The following is a 17,870-nucleotide window of genomic DNA, read 5'->3' as shown; positions in this document are numbered from 1 at the left end:
TTGTTAAAAATAATTTTGTTTCTAAAAAATAATCCTTCAAATTGGTGTGGCCTTATTTATCTAATTACAACATAAATGGAGAAAGAAAATAGGGATGGCAACTCTTAAACTTGTATTTGACTAAACCCAGAAACAATCTGTTACAGTCACTAATAACACATTGCGAATCAAGCTTGTTAGATCTTAGAAAAGGGAAGGTCAATGTCAATAGCCTGGTCAGAAGGGAAATAACAATTGATTGGGATCTGTCCATAGTCCATATATAATCCTGTCAAGATGATCACAACCGGTCATCTTATTGTCTACATAACAATCACATCAAAGACACCAGTCAGCAAGAAAATCTTGTGACAAATATCTTTCAAATCTGTTACTTTCACACCAACCGTGCTATTTTCAGAAGAAATGTTATAGCAGAGATTGATCAACTTGAGTTAGTGGGTTTGAATCTTAACTAAGATCAACCGAACTAGTCTCGACTTGACTTTAACTTAATGAGAAAGTGTTAAGTTGATACTTGCAAAAAAAAAAAGAAATACCCAGTCTGCAGCTGTGGTAACTCAAAATTACACAAGTTTCTGTAAACATGTACCTCTTGACTTGTTCCTCATCAAGTTGGAGGAAAAACTACAAAGAGACACTCAGTGTGTCACAATTGTTTCAATGACATCAACAAGAACTACCTACTACATGTGTCAATGGAAGTCAGTTCACATAAGTTTTAATTAAATATTTAAAAATATTTAATTCTTATCTTAAAAGTAAAAGATCTACTTGTGCTTTCCAAACTTATAGAAATCCTTTGAGAGGCAGTGAAAAGTGAAAACGCACTATTAACTTTAATTCAGGAGAAAATAAGAACCAGAGCCACTGAAGTATCATTGTAACAAGATTGGAGATGATCTCACAAGCCGCCATTCAAAGGGTTATCTCCTCCATGCGGACCTGCAACATTGCAGCAACCATTGTGTCAGTAAATGTCCAGCCGACAATTATGCCAAATATAACATTTCAGTCACATTATTGCCGCATTAGCAGTTCCAGTCAAATCAATGATGCATTTTCAAGGCATCTCAGTATCTGGCAGTTCATAAAACATTCATCGGAACCAGCGGTGATTTTGATTTCTCAAACAATAACTCAAAGCATGTTACATTTGTCTTGTTTGCAAAAATGAAATGATATGGGGTTTATTAACGTCCAACTTGTTTTAATCATACTATAAATGTATCTATATTCAATTTAAGTAGTGAAGACTTATTTCTCTAAATGTCAAAAATGTCAATTATTCAATATTCCCCTTTCCCTCCCTGTTACTAATTTCCCAAAGAAACATCAAAGAGAATACTTTACCTTTGGTATCACATCTATTTCCTTCATAATTAGTTCCAAAACAATCACATTTAGTTCGAGTGTACATATTAATACATCTGCCGCCATTTTGACACTGATTATTGTCGGCACACAAATCATTACAACCACGTGTTATTCCTGCGATAGTTTGAATAGGGATATCTATTAAAATACTGTCTTCTCTTTCATATTTCATATCCGACAAACAGCCAATAAAATGAAAAAATTCCTGAGAGTTGGAAGCATTGGTTGCTGAAAAAAAATTAGAGTTACATAAGAAATATAAGTATTAAATGAAACCCCTATAGAATTAATGGTGATTCATTATAGAAATTTTATAATTTGTATACTTTTGAATTCAATATATCTATAGTTGATAATTTGTTGAGAGAAGCTACTACTTCCATTCAAAAAAGATTTTATGAAGACTAAATGGTATCCTAATGATTTTAATCTGATACCATGGCACATGTTGCAACAATGCAGGTTTCTGCAGGGAGCAAAATAATGTTGGATTTATAGGACTAATAGATTCAATCAATAACGTGTTAAAGTTATCATCTGTTATAGTGTTATAAAGATTTCACAATGTTTTAATATTAAAAAAGTTACAAGTTCAAAAAATAAAAATCATCAACTGGTCTGGTATGTAAGATTTACTCAATATAACCAAATACTTGCAAATTCTTTATTGAGGAAACTGACAGAATATTTCAATTATTGTAGATAAAATCATACCTCCGTAAGATATAGTTGAAGGTAGAAGAGACCATTGTAGAATTTCTCTGCCTTGTCCCCAGCCAAATGCCTCTAGTGTTATATTAGTTGACAGGTCATCTACAGAAACAATCATTAAACCATCTTTGGAATCTAGAAACCAATTAAATGTATGCCATTTATCATCATTCAAACCTGCAGAAAAACAAACAACATGATCAGACAACACTACAAAAACTAGTAAATCATTCCATCTTGAAACAAATTTATCTTTCAAACTTTTTGAAAAATTTTAACTCAGCCGTCATTAGGGTGTAATGGTGATATATTCAAACGTTATTTTCAATCGGATAAAAATTGTGACCTTTAGAGGGACCACAAGCAAGAAACGCGATTTTTCGTACAATCAAGGGCCATAATTCAGGAAGTTACAATACGATATGCATGAATATCGACAGAAACCAAGTTCTTTGAATTATAAACATGTATTTCAAGTTTCATCAAAATGGGATCAAAATTGTGTCCTCTAGAAGGTCCACAACCTTGATATACCATATATTAATATTATATTTACACAATTTGCTTACAAGGGGTGTCCATTTTGTCTGGCAATTTTGGTCCGATTTTCACGAAATTCAAACTCAACCATCATTAGGGTATAACGGTGAAATATTCAAACCATTTTTAAAATCGGATAAAAATTGTTACCTCTAGTGGAACCACAAGCTAAAAACATGATTTTTCATACAATCAAGGGCCATAATTCAGGAAGTTACAATCCGATATGCATGAATATAAAAAGGAACCAAGATCTTTGGGTTATACCTTCAGAGAACCAACAATAAAAGGAATGAATAACATAAATAAAGATGTAAAAACGCTACCATACCGGACAACATACCCAAATGGAAGGAAGAATGGACCAGGACTCAAACTCACCAACAAAGCCCCAAGGTAGAGTTGCACCGCCCTGCCATTCTACCGGACAGAACGACCAGACCAACCCAAACGACCCAAAATATATATATATGTACAAAATATGTCTATGTCTGTGAAAATGTCCGTCTTTGTCCATGTCTGTTCCGTCAAATCGCATGTTTTTAAATGTCTACTGGCACCTGTTTCGTCCTTTGCACATGTTATCCTACTGTTGTTTATTGTCCTATGTACATATATATGAAAACCTAATCATCCTATTATTTCTCACTAATCACATTGTAAATTAATGCACCTTGCACACATAACACGTCATTGTCTGCGATATCACCTCGGTGGAAGCGGACGTAAAACACAACTAACAACTAACTAACTTTGGGTTATAAACATGTATTTCAAGTTTCATCAAAATCGGATCAAAACTATGACTTCTAGAGGGTCCACAACCCTGGTATACCATATTTTTACAGTAATTGCATAGGAGGGGGCGGTCATTTTTTCTGGCAGTTTTGGTCCGATTTTCACGAAATTCGAACTCAAGCATCATTACAGTATAACGGTGATATATTAGGATGTTTTTTTTAAATGGAATAATAATTGTGACCTCTAGGGGGACCACAAGCTAAAAACACGATTTTTCGTACAATCAGGGGTCATAATTCAGGAAGTTTCTCTCCACTACCCTCCATATAATTCCAGGGTTAGAGTTTGACCATCAAATCTCTAAAAGACATTAAGAAAAGAAGACTTTTTACATGTTTTCAAATTATTTTCATTTGAAGAGATTTGCAAAATTAGAATTATGAGGAATGGTTAAAAAAAATGCCTTCTTTCTCTCCACTACCCTCCATATAATTCCAGGGTTAGACTTTGACCATCAAATCTCTAAAAGACGTTAAGGCAAGGAAGACTTTCTACACAAACTGGAATAAATCGTGTTAATAATTCCATGAACAAAAATCTATCAATTACAGACATTTTCAGTGTTTTTGTTTAGCAATTGAAAAGAGATTGGAGCAAAATGTTAAATGTGCCAGCGACTGTGGAATTACATCTTTGACATTATAACTCCGGATATTTCAGTTGCAAGTGCAAATAAGCTTGTGGTGTGTCTCCCATTTACGACAACCTGTGCACTTATTGGAATGATAAATGTCGCCAACATTCAGGAACACACAGGTGCTTATTTGGCATAATAATATATTTTTCAACCAGGACTGATTAACTTTTGTAATTAAAAACTTGTTAAAAAACATAATAAAATTAATTTAGATAAACATTTATTTGTAAAAGACAATATTATTATTGTCTTACTTGCCCACCAAATGCTTAACATTTTCTAGAATTCCACGAATAGTTGTAGCTATGTAGGGAAAGAGAGATCTATTAGATATGGGTGGGTTGACTTCAACAAAAGAAAGGTGTGGGTCTATCTGTCAGCGGTTTGTCTACTTACTAAGAAGACTGCCCCTTCTGTTAGCTGGCTGTTGACATAGGAAAGGCTACATTTTACACCCTTCATACCAAATTAACACCAACAATATTTATAGAAGCTCACATTTTCTCTTCTAACTAGCATCCTTTCAACTTAAAAAATACACTTCATTACTATAATAGATAACTGTTTCTCTTATTTACACAACAAGTGTACTTCATGATGTGACAGAAGGGCATTCATTCATTTACTGGTTGGTATGGACAGGCTGGTAATTCATTCCCCATAGACTTCAATATTAAGTCCATGCCATTTCTAGCTTGGCCTATAACATTTGTTTAAAATTTCTGATGATCCTAATCTTTACAACCACAAAGAACCAAACATGTCACAATCATCTGCTAAAAATTTGGAGGGGTCGAGTGACTAAATCATTTTTTGTTCTATGCAAGGTCAAAGGAATCTATGATGGAATGAGAGCATTTCCATTCAAAGAAGTCCAATGCTTAACAATATTTTGAATTGGTTTTAGCATACTAAATACTTGCCCAGCAAAATGTGATATACAATGGATGGAATCATTTTAATAGCATCATGCTTTCTTTAAAAAACGGGGGACGAAATCATAATCATCTACACAAAGAATTTCAAAATCACACCATGTGGCTCCGTGTGCAGTCCAGAATGTCTCTGGTTCAAATCCTACATGGGCCAAGAACAACCTGCATGAAATTTCAAGTCTGCATGGTTTGCAGTTGTCCGGAGTGTGTTTAATCATTCGTATGGCATAAAAGAAATATAAATCTACAATATATTGCCATTATTGCAATACCATAATGCTTTGAGCAAGGAAACGCCTCAAAAATATTTCTCTGAGCAGAAATTAAATTTGAATTATTGTAAGCTATGCTATGTTTCAATAAAATACAATAATTTTTAAGAGAATATTATTAGGGGAAGGGAGACAGGTTCAAACAATATATTAGATTATTGTGGTATCTTTACTTTAATGATAAAAAAATACTGTCAATAAAATTTACATAATGCAATATATTGATTTATTAGAATCGTTATCCAGTTCCCTAGTCATTTTGTCTGGCAGTTTCGGTCCGATTTTCAAGCAATGCGAACTCAATCATCATTATGGTATTATGGTAACATGTTTAAACATTTTTTTTAAATTGGATAAAAATTGTGACCTCTAGGGGGACAACACGTTAAAAACATGATTTTTCGTTCAATTAGGGGCCATGATCCAGGAAGTTACAGTCCGATATGTGCGAATATCTTAATGAACCGAGATCGTTGGGTTATAAACATATATTTCAAGTTTCATCAAAATCAGATAAATATTATTACCTTTAGAGTGTCCACAAGCTAAAAACGTGCTTTTTTGTACAATTAGGGGCCATAGTCTATGAAGTTACGATCTGATACATGCCAATATCGAAAGGAACCAAGCTCTTTGGGAGATAAACCTATATTTCAAGTTTCGTCAAAATCAGATAAAAATTGTGACCTGTCCGCGTATAAAAAAACTTGTGCATTAATAAAACTAACCATGTATGAATTCTTATGTATGACCAACCTAATTTAGACTATGTTTCCTCCCAACTAAATTTCAGTATGTTAGTCTCAAAATGAAGTGTATAACATGTCAATATTATTTTTCTTTCTGAGTCACTTGGTTCAATAGCAAGTCCAGAAAATTATATTACACATGAATAAAGATAGGATTGTTGTCAATAATAATGAAACAAGAGAGAGTTGTGATAAAATTATTGGGAATTATATTTAAACCAGCTGTAAGATCTTTCGAGTTAATCTTCATACATCACAGAGGGGATGAAGGACAAAACCCAGCTGTAAGAGATCTAGAGTTGATCTCCATGCATAAAGGAAGGGATGAAGGACAATTGAATTTTGACTAATGAAGGCATTTCTTTGAATAGTTCTGGCTGAGATGATTTAGTGCATACTGAATGCATAATTGTAATAGATATTGTGAGTTATAAGTACACTAGGAAGGTTGACAACCAATGTAGCAGGTTTGTTGGGTACCCAGTCTGGCTTGGTAGCTTAATTTCTTTCATTATAAAATAAGTGACGTTCATTTGACATTTTTGTAAGTAAAATCAGAATTTAAATGATACAGTACTCAGTAGGCCTAAGATGTAAAATAGGGATAAATAAATATCAAATAAGTAATCTATGATGTTCCTCTCAAATCTCATGCCAAGGGCAAAACCAAACCTGGCACTGAGAGGAGTCAAACATTGTCAGTGGAATTACTGAAAGATGATAGTAATTATCAAAATAAAGCAATATTTCTAAACAAAACAAATCATTGTACTTAAAATATCAATGAACATCATAAAATATTATATATGAGAGCCTAAAAAAAACAATCTAATGTTGCTCTATTTAATTAATGTAGGTTATTATTATATTAAAATGTTTTTCTATATCACCATGAGGATATGACATGTTTTTAAACCAAGAATTGCTTAGAAATGTGGTTCCAGTATCTAATAGAGCAGGATGACATGACATATTCTAACAGTACAAAAATCAATATCCTAGTTACATAGTGTCTGTCATTTATCTCTCTAGTGTACGCAGGTACACCATCCCTATTTCTAATATATCTTATTTATTTTCATTTCCTTCAATTTAATCATTCAAACTCCATTCATTCTAAATTCTCTCAATTAATGTCACTAATTTCGTGACTTTATTTTCAATGGTAAATTCAGTAGGGTGCTCTTAATGTGCTTTTGTAAGCATCAATAATGACATGATGTGTCTATTGCTAAGACATCTTCAGACAAATCGATGATAGAATAGATATCCTACTTGGTCACTTTACAAATTCTTTAGAAAATCTTTTGAAGATGAGAGGAATACAAATGGCGTAGGAATGTACACAAAGGGACCATCATTAGGTTTTACTTCTAGTAGTGGTAGGCTAAGTTAACATGACCATCAACATACCCATAGTAATAGAAAACTTACCTTGTCCTAACGTTGCTAATTGTGAATACTGATTAACCTGATGTCCGACACGAAGATATCCTTGTCTTAATTCGGCATATAATTGATAATGATACAATAACGGAAATTCATCTTTGTTATATTCCTGAAAGTGATGATGGAATAATAAACCGTTTGATTGTCGAGTTCGAAATTTCAGTTGTAAATGCTGATTTTGTCCTGTTGAATATTGCGGTGAAAATCCAATATACGATACACTTGGATTATTTAAAGTCCATGCATTACTCTGTGCACTAATTCCTTTAATCCACATAAGAATTATTGTTAGGAGACATGACAACACCGGGTTACGTACAGTAAAACCCATCTTCATCCTGACGTCACATCATCAGCTGAAAAACAAGAAAAAAATCAAATGAGTTGAAGTGACTTTATATGATGACTTTATATCAAAGAGATCGTAGGTGTACACCTAATAGTTCTCCCACACAATTGTACTTGTACAGTAAGTAAACAGAAAATAGTCTTAAATTAGTGATTGTTATGCACAATATGTCTCAACAATACTGGTAGAAGTACAGTTAATCTCAGCTTTCTAAACTGAAACTATGTTTTGTCAAGAATAACTTTCTCCGTGAAAAAGTCAGGGACGGACCAAAATTAAGGCAAGAAATCCTTAACCTAAACATTTAGAAAATTTTAAACTTGTGGTACCATGGACCTTGTGGTACTTCCTTGAACTGCGGGTAATCTTTTGAATTCAGACGCCCCAGTTTGACTTGGCACCCAATTTGGCTCAATTTGTCATAGAGAGGCCTCTTTTGAAACCTTCCTCATCATTTACTAACTATTTGGTTCCACATTTTCATCTAATCATTATCAGGCCTGCTCAGTACTGCATTGTATATTTTGTAGGCCTTCCATTTTCTTAACAAAAATGTCACGGTAGAGTTTGCTTATTTTATAATTAATGATTACATTAATAATAATAATAACTAGAATTCCAAAGAGTACTGACTCATTCTGGTGAATCAATCAACTAATATTCTGGGATTCAATGGGAAAGTTATGTATATCTGACCTGTACCTGTATGTATGTTAATGTTACACTCGTATGTTAGAAAACTGGCAATAAATCTATAATTCTTATGCCCTTACATACACGTTGTCACAAACAGATCTGATGATACAATTTACCACCAGACAAATCTGATGAAGAATAAGAGCACTCCTCCAGACAGTTTCAATATTGTGATACCTCAGTTACTGATGGCTATAATTTCAAATAAATTGTATTATGGATAAAGTTAGGCGTGTGAAACCAGTATTTGATTTTGTTATTTTAACTAAATGAAAAAAAAAACAAGCTCTAAGCTAAAATGTCTGGCTGGCAAAGAGAGATATTACAAGAAGTCAAGATCGAAACTTAAAAAGTTTTTACTGAAATATCAAGATAACAATACACACCAGGGAATTATAAAGCATCAATGATAAAGATGTTACTAAGATGTTACTAATTATAAGAACATCAGTAACTTATGTATCATTTCAGATAAACCTTTATACTAATCTCAACCATAATATTAAGACATTCCATATTTCATTGCTATAATCTTCCGATCTAAACAAACTCTGTCACATTAAAACAACCACCATTAGCAGGAATTTAGGGAAATGTATTTTGATAAGAATTTGATTGATTCCCTATTAATACTGGAAACAGGCCTTAGTTTATTACAATTTTATTCGTTTAAGCTAGTGGTTCTTTAATATTGTAAGTGAAGTCCTACTAACCCTAATATTGAGGATCAAAATAAGAAAAAATCTACGGCTGATTTGAACTGAGGAAATTCTCACACATTTCTGAATATATTCCCAGCACGGAGGTGCACTGAATATAAGGACCATGGTTCTTCTGGTCTCTAACAAATGAAATAAAATGAAATGGGGTTTAACATCCTACTGTTCTGCTCCGAACTGGGCTAATGAAGACAGGCATACACCATACAGTGTGTTATGAGGAAAATTTTGCCCGGACAGCGGCACTACGGCCTACTATTATATCGAATTCCAACTGTCAAGGGATCTTTTACGTGCATCACTGACACGGTGGAACCATGCCGGAAAATCTGGATGAACTTTCTCGGCCAATGCAGGGATCGAACACCCAACCTCCAGGCTAGCGAGCCAGCGTCTTACCCGCTTAGCCACCGTGAACCCCAGGTATCTAACAAACTAAAGTTCAAATATTGCCTAGTGTACCATACCCAGTGGGTACTACCAACTCAGTATGAATATAATTCATGCTTCCATTTCGTTATAAATAAAAGTACAATATCAAAAATCAAACCTCTTCTATACGACAACAATATTGGCCTTCTTAGTCTGATAAACAGACAACACTCCTAGAAAACCTGATATAGCACTTGAAATACACACAGGATATGAACCTACTTACTCCAGTTTACTTGTTTCAATATCTGTTGTCATTTGACAGGTCAGTGCTTGATTGACACGTAAAAATGTAAACAGTACTAGTCACAATGTCAGTAGCTCTGACAAAAAAAACCAAACATATTCACCAATGTTCACAACTGTTCTAATAAGAAATAAAAATACACTGAGTTAGAGCATCCTGTAGATATTGTTAGTGTTCCAGAGAATTGTAAATCCTGTTGGATGCCGCTAGCAACCTATCTGATAATGGTCTAATAATGGTTCACATGTTCCAATCAATATTCTGGTTCTTTATAGACCATCAACCATGGGATATTGATGGACGATATAATTAATACATAAGATAGTAGAGTAGTAGTGTCTCTACTCCTATTTATATAGTTGTATACTATATAGTAACTGGTATTATAGTAGAATCCAGTCAAGTATGTAATTTACTACTGTATGTAAAATAAGCTGGTATAATGTGTGTAGGTAAAGTTACTTTATGACACAGTTAATAGCTGTCTACAGTACTATTAGTTAACCTTTAGAGATCAACCAATACCATTACACTTACTTTTCCACCAACAAAGTGTTCATTTTTGGATGACAAAAACATTTGCCATTCCCTTATTTTGACACACCCTTTTCTTCATTAAAATTGTAATTCTATTAACTAACATATTTCTTTAGAAATAATGAATTTAATGCATAGCTAAGAGCACGTTTCTTAAGGCATTTCTATAAATAATTATCAACTTTATCCCAGGTTTTATGAAATTATGAATAATTAAATATTTTGTTTGCTTAATATGGAAGATAATCAATATTCATAAATATTTTATTACATAATGCATTGGTAGCCTTATCAGTAAAGTTACACACAGTTATACATTTCTACATTAATTACCTTACACCATTAGGTGTCTTTCACATGACTATTAAAGCATGTTGTGGGCATACAAAATGACTGGCAGTATTAATTGCAGTCAAGAATGAAATGTCCACCTTCGACATATAGCAACAGATCTATTTGTCTAGCAACAAAATAAGGCTTAAGTTACACAAATCTAAAGAAGAATGTGCATGTTGAAGGCTAAACTGTATACTTATCATAGATATAATCAATACTTTGATTGGTTTTATCAGGACTGCTGTATAGTATATTTGCGCAGTCGTGAGATTTACCATACAGATACAACATGGTCGAAAGTATTCAGTTGGTTGATTATGTACTACTGACAGGAGAGCCTGCATTGCTATTGCAGGTTATGTGAATTGTATTGGAAAATTCTTCTACCAAAGATTCAATTTCTGCTGGGCCCACTGTCCAGTCTATGAAAAAAAAGGCAAAAACCAATCAATTTAGAGGTAACCAGCATTTCAATAGACTTGAAGCCCGCCTAGTTGACAGCCCACATAGTTTCAAATATGTTATCACAGTGACAATTCCCACTGCCACAATTTTCAAATGGACTATAAGAGGTCCCGGGAACCACTTCACTTGGAAATTTTCTTTCTGAAGTTCATAATATCAGCCAATCAAAATGATTTCAAGGACATTCTTGTGTGTAATGCCATGTATGCTTCTTGAGATATGATAGAGGTCACACAGAAACTACTGAGGAATCTTAAGCAGTATAATACAATTGTCAAGAGTGAACATATGTACTTACACTCCTTATACTGCGTAATGTAAAGATTGGGGACATGGAGTAAATGGAGGTTAAGATTTCTCCAAGTGATGGCATAAATAAATTATGTGAGGCCTTTATTTTTGAAAAAAGTATCGTTTAGGTATAATTAAGTTGTTGAAAACATTTATTAGTCTTTCAGATGACCTAAAGTAAAAAAATAAAGTTTTGTCCCAGTTCATCTGGAAAATTTACATCAGTAACTGATTTCAAATCAAAAACTCTTGAATATGACTGTTTATATGTATATTCAATAATAAACAAAACAATTACAAGATACACAGCAGATGGTATGATAACACTCCATGGACCAATCTTCTGTGTTCAATAATAACACATGCAACAGTTCAATCTACAACTCACCACCATTATAGCTATCAGCAGGAATCTTTGCATTTCATCACAATCAACATCTTGCAGTATGTGATTAAGAAATGAATCAAGGAAGTCCCCAGCTATATCCGTTTGGGGAACAAATAATATTTAATATTTGATCAACAACCACTATAGGCATTACACAATTAAAGCTGGGTGTTATCTTGGCAGCCGGTTTAATTTCATTTATAAAGTCAATATAATCATATTTATTGCATTATTCTTCAACATTACGTTAGCAATTCCAGAAAAAGGTTACAAGTCTTCCAAAGAGCTGACCTCAAGAATTTACTTGTCCAGTTTCACTGAAACCTTTGATGAATTACTGCTAAGAAATTTGATCTTAATAAGTCATGAAAAAATATATGTCTGCACAGATACTCTCCATCTTACTTAAAAGTGGAATTGGTTCATGTAATAATAGTCTTATTTGTATAAGATTAACTAACAAAGAACTTAATCAGAACTGTCCGTGACAGAAGATTTATTTGATGGACGATATGATGACCTTTGATATACAGTAAAGGACAAGTCAGTCAGACCCGAGGCTACCCTATATTACTAGTTGCCAGTTTTCAACTTACACCTTATTTTTAATTGAATAAATGTCTCCCCACTAATATTTGACCCAGACAGTTTTATTTTCATTTTATTGTCACATTCAAGAATTTGTTGGACTGGCCAGGAGCAGCATTTTCTTAATGGGTCTTTTGCACGATTTAACGATCAAACCATCAGAAATATATATCCTGCTGTTTTATTCTTTAAAACCAGCCATACATATGGAATAACACATTTATCTTTGAAAAACATGGGTTTACAATTTTAAGATCAATATTATTTAGAGAGCAGGCTTTGTAGGCAATTATTTAATAAATAGGAAAGTATTTAAACCAAGACAATATTTTAAAATCAAACAGCTATATAACTAGTTTGGAACTTAAAGCGATAATTTCATATTTTCTAAGAAAGTCAAAATATAATTATTTCTATGTCTTTTGCTCAATAGGTTATCAACTCACTATTATACAACCATGGGCATTATTTCCCACCCTTAAAAATCATTGACACAGGAAATAATAACACAATTACCTCCCTTGTTTTCCTATTGCCTCCATGCATTCGCTACTTTCAAACGTTGGAATTTGAAGTTGAAAATGATATTTTTGCCAATTTCTCAGCTGGCAATAGTGACTTATAGGATTAATAGGATTACCGGTATTCTTTAACAAGGTAGGACGGTTGATGGATACCATCTATTTAAAGGCTTTATTTTAATAAATTTTAAAAATATAACTTAAAAATTTGAAATTGCAGCTTTAAAGAAGCTAAACCTCTTTGATTCTGGTAAAAATAAATATTGAATTGAGTAATCTTATTCCTTTAATTTGATTAGTGATGGGGGAAAGCTCTATTTAAAGCTAAATTTCTGTTTTGAAAGATTAAACTGAAGTCGCTTGTTTACTAACTTTAGTTCCATATTTGGCTTACTGTGAAAAGCCCAGCACAAAATCCGTTATAATCTCTCAGCTACGGTGGCCTGTAGTGCCATACACTGATTTATACCTTTTCTTGAAATTTACCTCATATGAGAAATCGCAGTGAAAACAGGCCACCGTACTCAGCACTAGTTTTATCTTTAGATTAAAATTTTTCAATACAGAACTTCATCCCACAAAACAAATCAACATTATGAAATAAATAATTTTATTTTTGACGAAAATTAGTAACACTTCATATCTGAACCTTTCACATTGTTGATCCAAACAGCTGACAGGGAATGAAAGTTTAACCATAACACATTTTACTGTCAACTCAAATTGTACTGTGGTCATTCACATCAAATTTAATATAATTCTACTTTAATGGGATAAATGAATATGAGACAATAGATATTAATGTTCTATACTGCCAATAGTGACAGATGGCTGCTATCATTCTATTCTATATAGAACAATACATACGCTCTATTACAGCGCCACTTATACATCAAGATTACTCACTTTATTACAATTCCCACATGTATTATAATAACTGGTACAATTATTCAACTAACACTGGTCAAATTATAACAACTATTACGCAAAGATCACACTACCCATTACAATTATCCTACATAAAATTTACATATTAATCAGGTAATTTATCATCAATGAATATTTGCGTCATCTTCTAAGGGAAGTTCAGCCTCTTGACAATCACCATCAATATTAAAAAAAAATTCCATTTGATGTCATATGTAAAATGCTAATACAAAAATGAGGGCTTCTTTTCACTGTTCATTCATTTTTAACATAAATTATCTCTTAATATATACATACATAAATTTGACAACAGAAAATCCACCATTAACTTGAAATATTTTTTAGATTTGTTTTTGTATTTAAAGTAGCTAAGTCTCTAACTCAATATCATACAAAGTCTTGCACGTTGAAAACACAAATTATTTGTCAATTCAAATCAACATTGATGTTGTGATCTTATTGGGAAAAGGTAGGCTTCTGATATCCAATATTTAATACAAAATAAACATTTTACCATTGGTACACGAATCGTGTACACCATAGTGGGTTTCGGCGTCATTTGTAACAAGTGACCAGAAAGAACGAGGCTAGACATATTCCACAACTCCTGTCAAACGGTGACGCCATCTTATCTGGAAAGCATGCGCAATAGACTGGAATAACCAGACGCTAGAAATTGCCATTCGGTTGAGACTCATGCCGTATTTCGCTGGACATAACTGATTTTAAACTAAGAGTCAAAACGGAAACAATTGAATGTAAATCAGTTTATATACAATCAGATTACATCATTATATGCGTTGCGACAATTTCTAGGTCCCAAATATTAGCGATTTAGCTCCTTTAAATACAGGACTTATCCAAATATTTTAATCTTTCAACAGTTAGTTTTGTCTTTAATGGAATGTGTAATGTAAAACAGTAATAAAGGACACAAAGTGATAACCTAACTTACAGATATCAACCAAGAGAAAAGGACAAAAAATAGGTTAAAATAGGAGAGATTTTTCAATTGCTATTAAATGGCTGTGTAATCAAAGACTTTGAATTCGTGCATATAAACTGAATAAAGTGCATGTAAACCAACCGCTGATATTTTTTCATGAAAAAGGAGTTTATTTATTTATGAACGTGTGACATTTGTAGACAGGAAAAAGAAGTGCAAACAGGGACAAAAAAAGAATCCATCTCTCCCATAAATGTAATAATAAATGTTCTGGAGTATGCTTTTATCATTAATCAAAACTGCGTAAAGAACATGATAGGAGTGTTTAGTTCTTATCTTAAAAGTTAATAAGATGAAAAAAGATAATGTTCATTCTGAACTGAATGCTTGAAAATATAAACTGGTCTAATTCCCCTGATTATTTATCTAACTTACCTTTAATAAATATATTCAAATAGATTTATCTTTGTACAAACTGATTACTTCCACAATAAATAACATACTATACAACAATCTATAACTATTAAGCCATCAACTTCTTTGAATTGACTTTTTTATAACTTCCTCCCACACTAAAACTACTGCATGGGAAAATAATCAACTTTATAAACCAGAATGCCGTGATCTATTTCAAAATTCTGTACATGCCCTGACTTCATAATCCAATAACCATTCGTACATAACACCTGTTCAAATTATGAAAAGGTAGTTAATCAACTAACCTTGTTATTTCACACAACACAGCAATCATAGTAATTGCACTTGTCACAAAAGCCACTAATTTATCAATGAAATACCTCCAATGGAGTTGTGTAGAGCCGCGCTACACCCAGAACATTGACTTATTCATACAAGTCTCATTTTAACTGGCTTGTGTACACATTCTGCATTTAACAGTATTATGAAAATCTTAAGTAATCGTTTTTCAAGAGAGAATTTTTACCACACAATAACATGTTACTGAACTCAATGTCACACTATCATTCAAATTAGTTTGCACTATAATGTCAACCATAGACACATGTAAAGGAATATATCATTGATCTACACGAAATGATGATAATATCAATAAAATCCGTCATCTCAAGATAATCCCCCCCCACCCCAATAAAAGGCTCTTCTAAACTTACATGCCTAACCTAACATCACAAACCTAACTTCTGCCATATACAGAAGGTTGCTAGTCGAGTCAAGGGGCATGGTTTTGATATCAAGCTTGTACATGACAAGGAGTTGGGTCCACTGCCTAACTTTGTCAGTTTTCTCCAGGTTTTCTGATTTCCTCCCAATAAAATTATACCATGTTAGTCCTGGCTTGTGTCAAGTGACATTAGACCCCCATTTCTTTCTCTAATTTATTGTTGTCGACATACACAATTTTTTTTTAATGAAATGACCAATATAAACCGCAATATTAATTCTAACATGATGAACTTTCAGCGGATAAACCGGAGATGGGTCCTGGTTTCTTCTGAGCTACCAAGTCACCACAGACGGAACAGGCGTAAACCTCCATATTATCGTTAGTAGTGGTATATTCTGTTTGTAAACAGGGATAATATTAATAAGTTTTAATACAAATCAGACAAAATACCTGTTTGAATCAAGCAAAGATGATGTAGTAGAGCTTTTTAAGGAAACTGGTAAAACAAGTCAGAATATCTCTATATAAGATTAGCTGTGTCAGTAAATTTGTTGATAGATTAAATGAAAAGCCGTCAGTAATTAATTACATGTCAAAATATCTCTCATTTTATTACAGCATTCTACAGTAAAGATCTTAATGGTAATTAACCATTAGCAAAATATAAGTGGAATGAGAAATCATTTTCATTGTATCTTACTAACTTTTTATTCCATTTTCCTTTGATAAATAGAGAGAAAAATACCTCTTTATTCCAGCAATATTCCTAAATTATGATTAGGGCCAATCAAGGTTTAAAAGTCACAGAACGTTTTGCAGCCACTTAATTATGTTCCTTGGACCAAGACATCTGATGCCTGGAAGTAAACTTGTGGGCACTACAACACTACTTTCTTATATTCAATATCCCACCTTGTGGTTTGGACGTAAACAATTGAAGACTATCCGTACTATGAAAATATGTCCGCTTGTTCAAAGGTTTAAATATTATTTACTTGTTCCCAGCTTAGCACAAATCCAGTCTAAATAATTAGAACATACTTTCATTTACTTTTATTTGTTGTTTAAGTAAGATCTAAGAAGATCTTTAAGAAGATTGTGTTCAACTGACCTGCTGGTGAGAGATATCCCGGCAAAGTGAGAATGCAAATCTTTGAGTAATTAATGTACTGATGTATTCTATATCATAGCCGTGATCTCTACAGGGAATGTCCGTACATGTGTATTTTATAGGAAGTTCTAGATGTTATCTTGTAAAACTAATGGTTTTTATCATCAATAGATGAACAACAAATATTTCTAAGATTTAAGACTCGGCCCAAAAACCATATATCAACTATATTGTAGGATATTCAGTGAAAGTGTTATAAAGAATCGAGCCATTTATTTCATGATGAAGTTTATTAGTATTCTGAAAAGGAGAATTTTTATTTGATATTCAACTTCAAATGATTGTAATAAGCTAGCTCCATCATCAATGCCAATCTCTAATTCAGTGTCAAATGAGGGCATCCCATGACCAAATGAGGGAATCAAAATTTGAAACTGAATCATGCTTCTACAATTTACATTTACAATATGAAATAATCGATCTTATAATATATTTTCTATCTTATGTACAACATGCATGTACCCTACATTCTAGAATTCAAAACAAGCGTCAAACCAACAAATTTCAATCAAATGCTTTTAATAGAAAATAGCACACCATAATGTGGAATCTGTGTATTATCAAACAATATAATAAATAGCACTTTTTATTTTCATTTCATCCATTTGCACCAATTTTGTGTTAGGAAACACACAGTCACAA

The 17,870-nt window shown here is 32.8% G+C and overlaps 1 protein-coding gene across 7 annotated transcripts in view; it reads right to left on the bottom strand.

Annotated features, from left to right (window-relative positions):
- LOC126818449 (axotactin) overlaps nucleotides 1–17,870 on the bottom strand; it is an 83,934-nt gene that overhangs the window by 52,510 nt on the left and 13,554 nt on the right. For 6 of the 7 annotated variants that reach the window (XM_050545860.2, XM_050545866.2, XM_050545859.2 and 3 more), the window contains exons 2-4: nucleotides 7,457–7,827; nucleotides 2,092–2,265; nucleotides 1,354–1,605 (exon numbers count right to left, since the gene is read on the bottom strand). In XM_050545860.2, the coding sequence (XP_050401817.2) occupies nucleotides 1,354–1,605; nucleotides 2,092–2,265; nucleotides 7,457–7,808 (778 nt within the window). In that variant the 5' untranslated portion in view covers nucleotides 7,809–7,827. Of the gene's footprint in view, nucleotides 1–1,353; nucleotides 1,606–2,091; nucleotides 2,266–7,456; nucleotides 7,828–9,785; nucleotides 9,803–17,870 lie in introns of those variants that run through there. The other variant, XM_050545861.2, reaches the window with a different exon arrangement.

This window comes from Patella vulgata, chromosome 4 (genome assembly GCF_932274485.2).
Source record: "Patella vulgata chromosome 4, xgPatVulg1.2, whole genome shotgun sequence".
Classification (NCBI taxonomy): domain Eukaryota; kingdom Metazoa; phylum Mollusca; class Gastropoda; family Patellidae; genus Patella; species Patella vulgata.
This window is presented reverse-complemented; position numbering and strand designations above follow the sequence as displayed.